Source organism: Bos taurus, chromosome 5, assembly GCF_002263795.3.
Source record: "Bos taurus isolate L1 Dominette 01449 registration number 42190680 breed Hereford chromosome 5, ARS-UCD2.0, whole genome shotgun sequence".
Lineage (NCBI taxonomy): Eukaryota > Metazoa > Chordata > Mammalia > Artiodactyla > Bovidae > Bos > Bos taurus.
The window spans coordinates 32,407,710-32,420,581 of record NC_037332.1 but is presented as its reverse complement, the minus strand read 5'-3'; the positions used below and the strand labels follow the sequence as shown (position 1 = coordinate 32,420,581).

The window sequence follows — 12,872 nt, the reverse complement described above, 5'->3', positions numbered from 1 at the left end:
GAGGCTGTGCTCATGATGGGCAGAAAAGATGTCCAAGTATAAGAATATTAAACAAGTTCACATGTGCAGGCCAGGTCTATAAGAGGCCAGAACTCAGCTGTGAAATGTCTTGGCTCCAAGGACATCAAGTCAACCTGGACTTGAAGAGACAGAGAGAGTCTTTAGTGAGAACAAATTCTCTTCAGTCCATCCCTTAGGGCCCCAGGCCTGGAAATGCAGAGTGGAGGAGCTCTGGCCCACTGAGGAGGGTAGGGGAGAGTGGAAAGGGGGACCAATGGGTTATGCTGGGTGGAGCCCACAGGCCTGGCCTTTGGAAGCACATAGACCTAGATTATTAGCTTTGGAGGCATGATATTTTAGTGTCTCTGAGATTGCCCATCTATTACAAAAAATAAAAATAAAAACAGAAGTAATTACATATTCAGGGATTGTTGTCAAATTTTAAGAAGAAGGTGCTAGTGCTTGACACTCATATAGTAAGTGGCCAACAAATGTTTGTTCCCACTTGCATCCCTGCTCCCTTCCCATGCCTCCTGTAGGGACAAGCCACCTGTTCATCCCCACCAGAAAGGAGCCTGGGTTTCCAGCTTCCTTCAACAGGAGCCCTGGGGTGTGCTGTGGTTTTACTAATGTTGACACTCAGTTGTCTCCAGGAGGCTAGGCTTTGGGGATGACAGCCAGCCCGGATAGTCAATAAGCAGATCCCCTAGGGATTGATTGGAGCTGGAGAATTCCAGGCCAGACATATTGACAGGTCTCCCAAAGTTTGGCTAAACAGAGGCAGGAAATAGAGCTCTTCCCAGAGGACCTTCCTTTTGGGGCAGTGGAAAGAGTATGTTCAGTGTTGCCCCAACATTTCCATCTTACCTGGAGCTCTGGGGCATAGACCCCAAGAGCTCAGCGCTACTAGCCCATCCTGAGCTCAGCATCCTTGCATTAGAATGGTGAGAGGGGTGGGCACTGGGCTGCCCTGAGCATAGAGCAGCGTGGGAGCATGGGGCTCTGTCACAGGGACTGAAGCTGAGGTGGGGGTGGCTGAGGCACAAAGCTGATTGGAGGTTGGGGGTGAGCATCCATTTCTGGGTTGCTGGACCCCCTACCATATGGCATTCCTGGGGCCAGGGCACCCTGGAACACTTGAGACCTGCTCATCATGGTGGATGCGGTGCTCTCCATGGGGACCAGGAGGGATCTAGGAGGGGACAAGGAGTTGGGTTCTAGTCCCAACTTGCTTTCTGACCCCAACCCTGGTGCTTTTGCTTTTCTGGGTTTCATATGATTTCTAAGTGTGCTTTCTGTTCTAAGCTGATGAACATCTCTTTTCTTCCAAGATACCAGGAGACGCACCTCTGGGACATCACTGAGGCTGGCCCTGACCAGAACTCCTGTGGCAGAGCCTTACTGGATCCCAGGTATAAGTCTGGGCCATTCTTGGCTGGCTGGGGCCTTAGAATCATGGTTGTCTGCCCTGTGGGGGCTGTGTGCTTGGAGTGGGCAGGGACTTCACTTTCTGCATCCTGTGTCCAGCCCAGCACCTTAAACAGAGCAGGCTGCACGGAACCGGCATGTGAGAAGCCCCATGAGGCACCCAGGCCTTGAACCTCCACGGCTCCAGGATAAACAGGAGAGGGGTGGGGCAGGGGACCAGGCAAGGAGTGATCCGCCTGCCCAGGCCTGCCTGCTCCTGTGGGGCTGAGGAGGAATGACGGCTTGGAAACTCCTTCCAGTACTGCCAGTGTTGACTGGGGAGTTGCAATCAGGAGAGGGGCCGTGGCCCACCAGAAGAGAGCCTGTCAAAGCCTGAGGAGGCTTCTGTTTTCCCCAAAACAAAGAATTTCTTTCTTAGCAAGGAGGAAATTTCCCATCCCCTCAGCCCCGTCCTGTGGCTTTTCCCTTGTTCGAGACACATCTCGCCTGTACCCACCCACCTACACACACCCAGAATGGGCCCCATAGCCAAGATGACCTCCAGGTCTGGATGCATCTGAGTGCCTCTCTTGAGCTTCCTCAGCCCACAGTTCATCAGGACACCCACACAATCACAGATTCTGGAGAGGATCAGGGTACAGAGCACAGACAGGGGTGAGCCAAGGGACAGGGCAGGGCAGAGTGTGCAGAGAAGGTACCCATGCTCAGGGCAGCTCAGTGCCCTTGCTTCCAGTCCAGGGAGGGCCTGGCCAGCGCTTCCCCAGGTCCACTGGATTTAATGGCATCTCTGGTTACCAAGTAACTCATACTAGAGCTCAGATGCAAACTCCAGGAGTTGTTTTTAACAGTGAATCAGAATATGTCAACCTGTCCCACTGGTCCTCTCCTGCAACCCCAGAGCTAGACAGGAAGTCCTAGAAGATTGCTCGTCCTTCTTCATCTGGATCTAGAGGGTCCTGCTGGAGTTTGGTGTTTCCCCTTGCAGGATCTATCCACCTAGCCCTGGGTATGTGCTAAATCGCTTCAGTTGTGTCCGACTCTTTGCCACCTGGTGGACCGTAGCCCACCAGGCCTCTCTGTCCATGGGATTCTCCAGGCAAGAATACTGGAGTGGGTTGCCGTGCCCTCCTCCAGGGGATCATCCCATCCCGGGGATTGAACCCACATCTCTTACATCTACCAGCATTGGCAGGTGGGTTCTTTACCACTAGTGCCACCTGGGAAGCCCTAGCTCTGGGTACCAGCCCTCAGATTTGCTCACTGGGCCAGACTGACTGGAAGGGTAGGGTGGAGCAGAACCCCCCCGACAACCAGGCTCTGAATATTTCTTCTCCCCATCAATCCTGCCTCTTCCCACCCACAGCAGCCCTATCCCCCAAAGCCCAAAGAACCCTGGGGTCCTTGAGCCTCATCCTTTCCCCAAAGGACTTAAGAAAAGGTTGCTGTGAGAATAGCGATGAAGTCTCAGAGGAAGATTAACCTAATGGTGGGGACTCATGAAGGCAGTGTCCCCGTCTGTCCCTCCTCACAGGCCTCGCACCGGAGAGGCACTTTCCAGGCCTCTGGGATACACACACAGATCCCAGAGAGGCTCACAGGGCCCCTTGGACCTTGGAGTTTCAGCCACCCTGCCTCAGGCTGCGGGTCCCACTCACGCCGCAACTCGGGGCCCCAAATCATGGCAACTACAGAGGAAGAGCAAGCGGACCTCTCTGGCCAAACGCCCAAAAGGCGGTGCCTTCCCCTGACCTCGCCCCCGCCCCGCCCCTCCTCGGCCTCGCCGCGGAAACTCACATTCCTTCATCATGCCGATGTCAATACAGCGCTTCAGCCGGCAGGCCTGGCAGTGGCGGCGGTTGTCCTTGGTGATGCGGCAGTCTCCATTGAAGGGACAGGTGAACAGCGCCTTCCGCTTCATGCTCCGCCTGCCGAGAGAGAGCAGGGGCCCTCCGCTGGGTCACCCACCTCGCAGCCCCTCAGCCCTGCCTGCATGAGAGAGCCTGTGACCGTGAGACCTGCTGGCCAAGCCCCTGGCTCCAAGACTCCTAGGGAGAATGGGCGCCCAGCCAAGCCCCTGGCCCCTCTCAGGGGCCACCCCTGCCCAACCCTCTGACTTGCCATGTGTGCCAACATGCCCTCCTCCTGTTTACTGCTGATTCTTCCCCCATCCTTGCTTTTATTTACCTTTAAAGTCCTCTACTCCTCCTTCTCTTTTTTATTACACAGGAAATACAAGTGAATTAACCTAACAAAATTTTTTTAATAAATACTGAAATCTGCAGAGCAGCTTTCATTGCCTTTAGCTTTGTGTGTGTTTATGCAAGCCCAAAGGTTCATTTTCCTAATTCTGGCTTTCTCCCCTGCTGCCAGCTACAGCACATGGGACTTTTATGAGGCTGCATAGAGGCCATTTTGGCACCCAACTCCAGTACTCTTGCCTGGAGAATCCCATGGACAGAGGAGCCTGGTGGGCTGCAGTCCATGGGGTTGCACAGAGTCGGACACGACTGAGTGACTTCACTTTCACTTTTCACTTTCATGCATTGGAGAAGGAAATGGCAACCCACTCCAGTGTTCTTGCCTGGAGAATCCCAGGGACGGGGAAGCCTGGTGGACTGCCGTCTATGGGGTCGCACAGAGTCGGACACGACTGAAGTGACTTAGCAGTAGCAGCAGAGGCTATCTTCCTAGAGGTTCCTCTTACAGTGAAGCAATTTAGCAAAGAATAAAGACTCCCAAGTTGGGGTCTTAGGAGTGTGAAAGTGTTAGTCACTCAGTCATGTCTAACACTTTGTGACCCCATGGAACTGTAGCCCACCAGGCTCCTCTGTCCGTGGGATTCTTCAGATAAGAATACTGGAGTAGGTAGCCATTCCCTTTTCCAGGGACTTTTCCCGACCCAGGGATAGAACCTGAGTCTCCCACATTGCAGACTGATTCTTTACTGTCTGAGTCACCAGGAAGCCCAAGAATACTGGAGTGGGTAGCCATTCCCTTCTCCAAGGGATCTTCCCAGCCCAGAGATGGAACGTGGATCTCCCACATTACAGGCTGATTCTTCACCATCTGAGCCACCAGGGAAGGCCTTAGGAATGTGAGTTCTTAGCTTCTTGGATACTGTTTCATCCCCAGAAATTCAAGGAGCTTGATGAAGCTGAGCCCACAGGCAGAAGGTTCCAGGCAGCTGGCCCTTGAGAACAGCTCAAGGCAAAGGACACGCAGTCACCTGGGAAATAGCCGCTGTTGGCTTTGGACCTCAGCCCCTGGTACCCTCCCATCACAGCCCTCATACCCAAGGGGCCACCAGCAGACTGGGCAACACGGGGAGGTGGGGGTGTTGGCTATTTGATGGTTTACCCCCAGCCAGCCCCTGCAGCGACCCCCCAGGGAAAGACTGCATCTTGCAAGTCTTTCCAAGATCTTGCCTATGGAAAGAGAAACCCTTTCTCCTTGTGCCTGCATACATTTACCGCAGCTTCCCAGAGGAACAGAGGAACATGGAAGCACCTCAGTTAGCCTGAAATGAGACCCATCTGTGTGTTCCAGGACCAGATCCCCCTTCACTCCTTTCTCTCTTTCTCACCTGGTGGTTCCTGAGGTGCCACCTGTTACCATAAATGCTCAGGCCCCAGAATGCCCATGATCCTCTAAACCTACTTAAGGACCAGAAGTTTCTAATTAGAGCAAACTCTCATTTCCTTTTTTTTTTTAACAGCTGGGCATTTTGCCTGGGGTGGCTAGCTGAGAGGCAGCTGAGAGGCTTCCCTGTCCTCCCACCCACTGTCTGGTCTGGCTCACAGTCACCCTGTTCTTTTTCGAGAGCCATGGGCACCAAAAAGAACACACATCATGGTACCTCTAGACATGCGAGCTGAAGCCTCTCACAGCCCTGCACTGGGGGCCGAGAGCTTCTCAAGGCCCCAGAGGGAGGGGGCCCCAGTGTCCTGTCGAGGCCTCTCCTTCCTCAAGCTCTGCGGGCCCCACCTCTGACCCTCCTTGGTGGGCACTTCCCTCAACTGCAAATTTGCTTGGAAAGAGAGTTTGAAACGTCATCCTTTTCCTTTCATCTTTCTCATGCTGCAAAGCTGAGGCCTCACCCGGGAAAGCTGGAGACGGCCGCTCAGCCCGACTTTGCCCGACAACAGGAGTGGACTCCACAGAGGCTGGGATAGGACTCCGAGGGGTGCAGAGCTGGGTTAAAAGATGCTGGGGGCGGGGGCCCGTGTCCTTGCTTTCAACCGTGTACTCGGAGTATGAAGCCCAAGAGAACTGAGATAGAGACAGAAGGAGGAAGAGGACCAAGACCATGACGAGGAGAGAGAAGTGGAGAGACAGGAGGAGGTGGAGCGGGAGAGGAAAGGAGGGGCAGAGGAAGGGAGGGAGAAGGATGTGGTCAAGCACACGACCTCACAGCAGGGCTCAGGCCAGGGTACGAATGCAGCCTGGGCTTCTCACCCTTTGCCACCCCTTGTCCTGGAACCCACCAATCTTGAATTATGTCTCCACATTGTTTGAGCAAAGCAGAAAGCAGCCTATGAATGCATGGAGCTCTAAAATTATTATTATGAAAACATGCAGTAACCAGCCCTCCCTCAGCTCCTCTACAGACAGAATCAGAGGCAAAGAGCTGGATAGTGGCTGGGGAGACAGAGGCTGTGCCTCGTGAAGAACATCATCACGCTCTGGGCTGTGGGGTTCAGCGTTCGGGGCAGGGGGTGGGGGCAGAAACCTCCTTCACCAAGTCCAACAGCAGACCCAGGCCCTTCCCGGAGCCCGGGTTCTGCAGCCAGCCCTCAGGCATGTCGGCTGTTTGCCTGGACCATTTCCCTGGGCTCCAAGTCCTAGCTCGTCCTGTTCTGCCGCCTTCTAAGGTGCAAGCCACTTGTACACGTGTGGCTGTCATCTGGTCTCTGCCCATGAGGAGTCAGGGCAGCCAGACTGGCCAGCTCTGGCTCTGCGCTTTGTCCTCAAGATCCAGACCCCGCCCTGCCTTCCTCCCAAAGCTAATTGCCTGTGAGTTGGTTTGGTTTTGAGAAACAAGAGCCTCAGGTTTCCATGGGAGCCCATTTCCTCAGAAGCGCTCTCAGCCTCATCCTCTGGGTGGTTGGCAATTACATCCTAGCTCAGGAAAGGGGGGTAGTGGTGGTGCAACCAGGCTAAATATAGATGCAGTTTCTAGAAAGCTGGGGTGAGAGAGGACATTGACCGATTCTTCTGCCAGAGACCAATTCATCAAAACATGAGACAGGCAGCTCACAAAAGCATCAGGTGCCTGGGCCAGGGTCTCAGGCCTGGGACGGGAGGGTCCTTCTTTTTTATTTTTATTTTTCGGGAGGGTCCTTCTTGAGTAGGTGATCCCTGCCAGCAGAGACACACCGTGTAATGCACAAGACCAAGTGCTAGCTCTGAGCTGTGTCTCTACTGCAGCTCCAGTGTCAGAGAAATTCCAGAGCCTGGTCCAGGTGCAGGCTCCTGCTAGAGCTCCTGATACCAAAGGTCTGTGTGGTCTGATAGTGAGACCTACGGGGCTCACTGTGTGTGGTGACCACCAGGGCTTCTCAGCAGATGAGTTAAAAAAGAAAAGCCAACTTTAAGGAAAGGAAGGTTGATGGTAAGGAGCACAGGCCTCTTTTCTGGAGAGCACTTCAGCAAGACAGGTATATATTGCCACATGGCAGTTTTGTTCCAGACCACCATGATAAAGCCAATATAGCAATAAAGTGAGTCACACAAATGTCTGGTTTCCCAGTGCATGTAAAACTTATGTTTATGCTGTATTGTGCTCTGTTAAGTGTTCAACTGCACTCCATCTATAAAAACAATGTACACACCTTAATTAAGAAATACTTTCTCACTAAAAACTATTAATTATCATCTGACAATGCAGAATTGCCACAAGCCTTCAATTTGTAAAAAAACACAACATTTGTAAAGTGCAATAAAGCAAAACACAATAAAATAAGATCTGCCTGTATCTACCAGTATGTAAAGTGGATGGAGCCTTTACTCATACAGTAAAGCCATTATCCTGGAAATGGGTAGACCAGTCTCATGTAGGGACCTGAGAACTGGATTGGGAAGATTTATTTTTCACTTATGTCCCCTTTTGAACTGTCTACATCTAAAAAGAAAAAAAAAAAAAACATTCACAGGAGTTATTCATAGGACCAAATACAGCAACAAATAAACACCACCCTTTATAACTATTTTAAAAATTTAAAGGAAACACAGGCTTTGGTCACATGGATCTATTTGGGCTTACATTCTAACGCACAACCTTGGGCAAGTCACTTAATCTCCCCATGTCTCAGTTTCCACATCTGTAAAACGGAAACAACCCTACAGAGAGGGTGTTGTAAGGATTATGTAAAGGAAGCAGGACCTTTACTGCACCTTTAGTGCTTAAGCACTAAATAAAGGGAAGGGAGAGGAACTGGCAGGCAGGGGCAGTGGGAGGGAGTGCTGACGGGTGGCTGAAGACAGCAGTGTGTGACTTTCCCATACGAATCTGAGACCCTGGAAGCAGTCAGCACGTCTCCACTGACTCTCAGCATGGCTGGTGTGGGGCTCCATAGGTAGAGAGGCTCGAAACATATCTTCGCTTCATGTGTTGTTGCTTCTGATGTCTAGACCCACAGCCCTCTGTGACCTACAGCGACCAATGTCCAGTTTCTCTGAGTGCCAATCAGGTCCCACAGAGTTCTTGACTGACACGAGGGTCTCTAGAGCTCCCTGGACAAGCCCTTGCTTTCTCATATCTGATATTTAACTCCTGCTTGGGGACCTTTTACCAGAGACCCTTGCTGACACATCACAGTTACATATGTTCCAGGTCCCATAAGAGAGGATAGGAGAGGACTATCTGTTCTCAGAAACTGCAAAGGAACAGTGATTAAAAGCACCGTTTATCAAGAGCCTTCTCTTCCAGCACTTTACATATTCTCTCTGAGGCTCTCAACAGCCTAGTGGGATAGGTATCCTCCCAATTTTATAGGTGATACAAAAAGGCAATGGAAAGTGAAATAATTTGTTTAATGTCACACAGCTAAAAAGTGTGAAAACTGACATTAGAATCAAGATTGGTTGGATTCCAAAGTCTCTGGGATTCGTATGTAATATGGTCTTTAACATGAATCTACCATATCTCAATTCCAGCTGAAGCAGGTGTCAAAAGTCTGTCCCCCTAGAGTCCACAGGCAGGAAGCAGGTGCTATTTGAAGGACTCATGTAGGACAGAGAAGGACAGAGGCAGGACCCGAGATGGGCAGGTTGGAAGTGGGGGTGACCTCTGCCCATCCTCTCCATGGGCACCTCTATTGCCAGGACACAGAGAGGATTCCCAAGTAGCACCGAGAGGGAATTCACACCAGTGAGCCCTGAGGAGAGCTGGGTTCTTAAAGAAATAAAACTGACCAGAAAGAAATGTACGACCTTCCTCATGTCCAGGGAGCTGCCTTTCTTGACACCTCCAGTGGCGTCCCCTCTCCAAATATCTGGCTTCTCCACCCAAACTTCCAAACATCACTCTTGGCTGCTCTGAACATGACCCCCCTCATTCTCTTCCATTCACATCCTTGAGCAGCTGCCAAGCTGACCTGGACAAAGTTCTCTCTAGCAACACTGACCTCTTGGTGACTGATTCACTTGTCCAAGGAACAACCTGAGTGGCCACTTCTCGCCTCTTGGTTTACTCTATTGCCTTTAAGCACTTTGAGTCGCTGGACACCTGCCCCATTTCCCTGCCTCCCTTCACATCACAGCTCCTGCAAATATCATTTGGGTGAACTTCCTGAGAGCCAGAACATTCCTCATGTTCCTGGATCCTCACCAGCCTACACTTCCCCAAACCTGTCATAAATGAGGTCCCTGAGCACCTCGGGGCTCACAAATAAGGAGGCATTGCTCCACATCGTCTTTGTCAGCTTGGTGCTTACTGCAAATATCAGCTTCATGGAGTCCTGATGAGGAGGAAGGCGACAACACAGAGAGGCAAACGGCGATCTGTTTCTCAGGCTTGCCTTTCAGGCAAGGATTTTAAACTTCACCATATTCTACATTCTCTTCATCAAAGGGGTCTTTCTGATTTTCTTCTCATCCTTTGCACCTTCCCTTATATTAGAATTTGGACAAAGCCATTCATGACCAGAGATTCATCCACAGATCATCACTCACTCTCTCTATATATATCTTTATCTATCTATCTATCTATGCTTTATAGTAGATCTGCATATTTTCCCCCTGTGGCTCTTGCTTATGATTTGGTTGTTAACATTGTTCAGTCATCTAGGTGTGTCCTACTCTTTGCAACCCCATGGACTGCAGCACACCAGGCCTCTCTGTCCCTCACCATCTCCCAGAGTTTGCCCAAGTTCATGCCCATTGCCATAGGTGATGCCATCCAGCCATCTCATCCTCTGTCACCCTCTTCTCCTTCTGCCTCCAATCTTTCCCAGCATAAGGGTCTTTTCCAATGAGTTGGCTTTTTGCATCAGGTTGCCAAAATATTGGAGCTTCAGCATCACTCCTTCCAATGAGTATTCAGAGTCTTCTCCAGCAACACAGTTTGAAAGCATCAATTCTTCGGAGCTCTGCCTTCTTTATGGTCCAGCTCTCAAAACCATACATGACCACTGGAAAGACAGTAGCCTTGACTATACGGATTTTTGTTGGCAAAGTGATGTCTTCACCTTTTAACATATTAGGCTAACATATTACCAAGACATATAACCATCTAGAAGCCTGTCCATGCCAACCTTCTATTCTCACTGGAAATAGCATCTTTCTCTATGGATTGCATGTATTCCAGAGGAGCAGGAAGTAGAAACAACATGAAGTGGCTTGCAGGAGTAACTGGCTGGCAATAGTCTCTAATTCTTGACCATAGGTCAATAGAACCAACCAACCCCCAAAATCACACTTTGGTTTGATTATGAGTCTTAGACTTGCTGAAATGACCACAACTCACTTCTAGAGCAATTTAGTTTGATTTAGAAGTCAATCAAACACTCAATAGTCAAATGGGCTTATATCCCAGGGGTTAGAATATGGTCAGTGGCTCAACCCTAAGGTAATGCTTTTTCCTTGAGAACTGCTCTTGCAGGGCCGAGAGAGCTTCTGGAGAGCAAGGACTTGTGCTATCTTTGTGTTCTCAAGGATGCGGTACCCAACACAGAGAAGGACCTCCTTCTGACAGAGGCCTTCCTACCCAGGAAGAGGATTCTGCAGACAGATACAACTGACAATGGAATTCTCAAACAGCTATTTGAAATAGACTAAAGCGGAAGATTATCAAATAGTATATGGATGAAGCAGAGGAGGAGAAGTATGTGGAGGGGAGAGAGGAGGAGAAATTACGTGCAGACAGTCTATTCTTGTTCTTTATGGTAGTTACATTCATAAAGCCACCATGGATGCTGAACCAGCAAATATTGAATTATCACTCCTAGGAGAATGTGGATTAGGTTCCTGTGAGCCTCTGGTCACAATGCTTTCATCAATCCATCAGTAAATAACTTTGCTTCATGTGTGGCATCTATTTAAACGTACCTCATTTAATACATGTTGTTGACTCATTAACATTGAACTCACAGCCAACAGCTCTACAGCCCGCATCTAAACAAAGCTTATCTAGCATGTCTTTTCTCTGTAAGGCACCTTCCAGCTTTAACATGCTTAGGAGAACCTGAAAGAATTTCAGCACCATGCTTGGTTGCCACCTTACACATTGAAATCACTATCAGATGGTATAAAGATGCAAAAAGGATGGCACTAAACAGACCAAGAACAGGACACTTATTCACAGGGTGAGAGTTGAAACAGAAGGCAGAATGTCTGGTTCAACCTTGGCTGGGAACGTGTGCAATGAGAAGAGGAATTTTTCTCCACTCAGCACGTGTCCAGAAACGCCAGTGCTGCAAGTATTGACCTGGGGATGACAAGTAAAGTTTACCAGGTTGTCAGATTTGCAGACGTGGACTCCACAAACAATGAGGACCAACTGTGTGTGTTTTATAAAACAGAATTCAAGCCAAACAACGACAGAGATGCTGGCTCTTCAAAAAGTGCAGCCTGGACTGTCATCAAGGCAGAGGCAGTAAAGTTATAAGGTAGACGGAGGACAGGGAAGCAAGATAAAAGCAGCTTGCTGACCATAATGCCAGGCCTTGCAGGAGGGAGTAGTGGCCGTCAGTCAGCTCAGACTCAAGGGGCCTCAGAACAGTGGCTCAAGGCAATCAAACTCCAGGCCTGCCAGTTTCTGCTGTAGAGGGCAGGTGAGTCAGGAGCCTGTCTTTATAGAGCCCAGGGGTCCCTGAGTTGTGGGGGGACCACCACACAAGTCCTGAGGCCTCTGATTCACACTGCCCTCAGTGCCAGTTCAGGGAAATGGATTCCTTGTTCTGGACTTGATTTGCTCTTTCCTCTCTTTGATGGAAAGCCCTGCCATTAGCTTAACTCACCCCCAGCAAGACTATTATATAGAAGCTCATTTTTGGCTGCCTTCTTCCAGGCTCCATTCTGTTTCTCTCTCCAAAATATGCAAAATGCTAACTTCTCCTGGTTTTGAATCCTACCCTGCCATTCCTCACTTCTCTCTCCTCCCTCCCTGGCTCCAGGTGGGAATAGCCTTTGTCCAGCTCTTCCAGGACTTTTCCATACAATTTGCACTGGTAATGCTGGGCCTACATGAAAAGAGAAGAGGCTGCTCGCAAAAAAACTAGCCCTGACCAAACCAGAATGCGTGTGCTTTCCTCCACACCCTGAGGTTAGCTTTCCAACTTTGATAAGCAAGTCGTGGTGCACAGATCAAGTAGGGAGGTCCAACTAGGGATGTCATTTCCCTTGTTCCAGGGGATGGTTTGATTTGGATGGTGGCCGGAGGGGAGAGGGTGGGGGTGCGTGCTCTGAGGCCGACTTCCTGGGCCTCCTGGAGGCCATGCCGGTCTCTTGGACTAGGAAGCTCTGATCATCAATGGTAGGAGGTTCACTCTGGAAGGACATGGGTGGGTGCAGGGGGCTGTATGTCAAGGGGTAATGGAAGGATGGGGGTTCACATGAACTGCTTCCACCTAGGAAGCAGTTGGGCCAGAGGACCAGCTACAGCTGACGGCAGAGGAGGAAGAAACAGACCCTGTTGCCCCGGGGGGCTGTGAGAACGGGAGTGTTTCTGGGCCTGGCGAGGAAGGAGACACAGAACACGCAGGGTCTCTTTGCGGGAAACCTTGTTCCTCACCCTCTACTCCTCGCTCTTGCAGGGGACTCACCTGAAGAAGCCTTTGCAGCCTTCGCAGGTCATAGCGTTGAAATGGAAGCCGGTGGCTCGGTCCCCGCACACCCCACAGATCCGGGGCACGTTCCGGTCAAAGTCGCCAGGGTCAGGTAAGGAAGTGCTGGCCGCAGTCGCCTCCATAGCTGCAAGAACAGCAGGCGGGCATGAGGCCGCTGGT

General features: G+C 50.6%; 1 protein-coding gene across 1 annotated transcript in view; it reads right to left on the bottom strand.

Moving 5' to 3' along the window:
• VDR (vitamin D receptor) overlaps positions 1 to 12,872 on the bottom strand; it is a 55,797-nt gene that overhangs the window by 17,668 nt on the left and 25,257 nt on the right. Inside the window, exons 3-4 of the mRNA NM_001167932.2 lie at positions 12,690 to 12,837; positions 3,223 to 3,353 (exon numbers count right to left, since the gene is read on the bottom strand). Of these exons, the coding sequence (NP_001161404.2) occupies positions 3,223 to 3,353; positions 12,690 to 12,835 (277 nt within the window). The 5' untranslated portion in view covers positions 12,836 to 12,837. The remainder of the gene's footprint in view (positions 1 to 3,222; positions 3,354 to 12,689; positions 12,838 to 12,872) is intronic.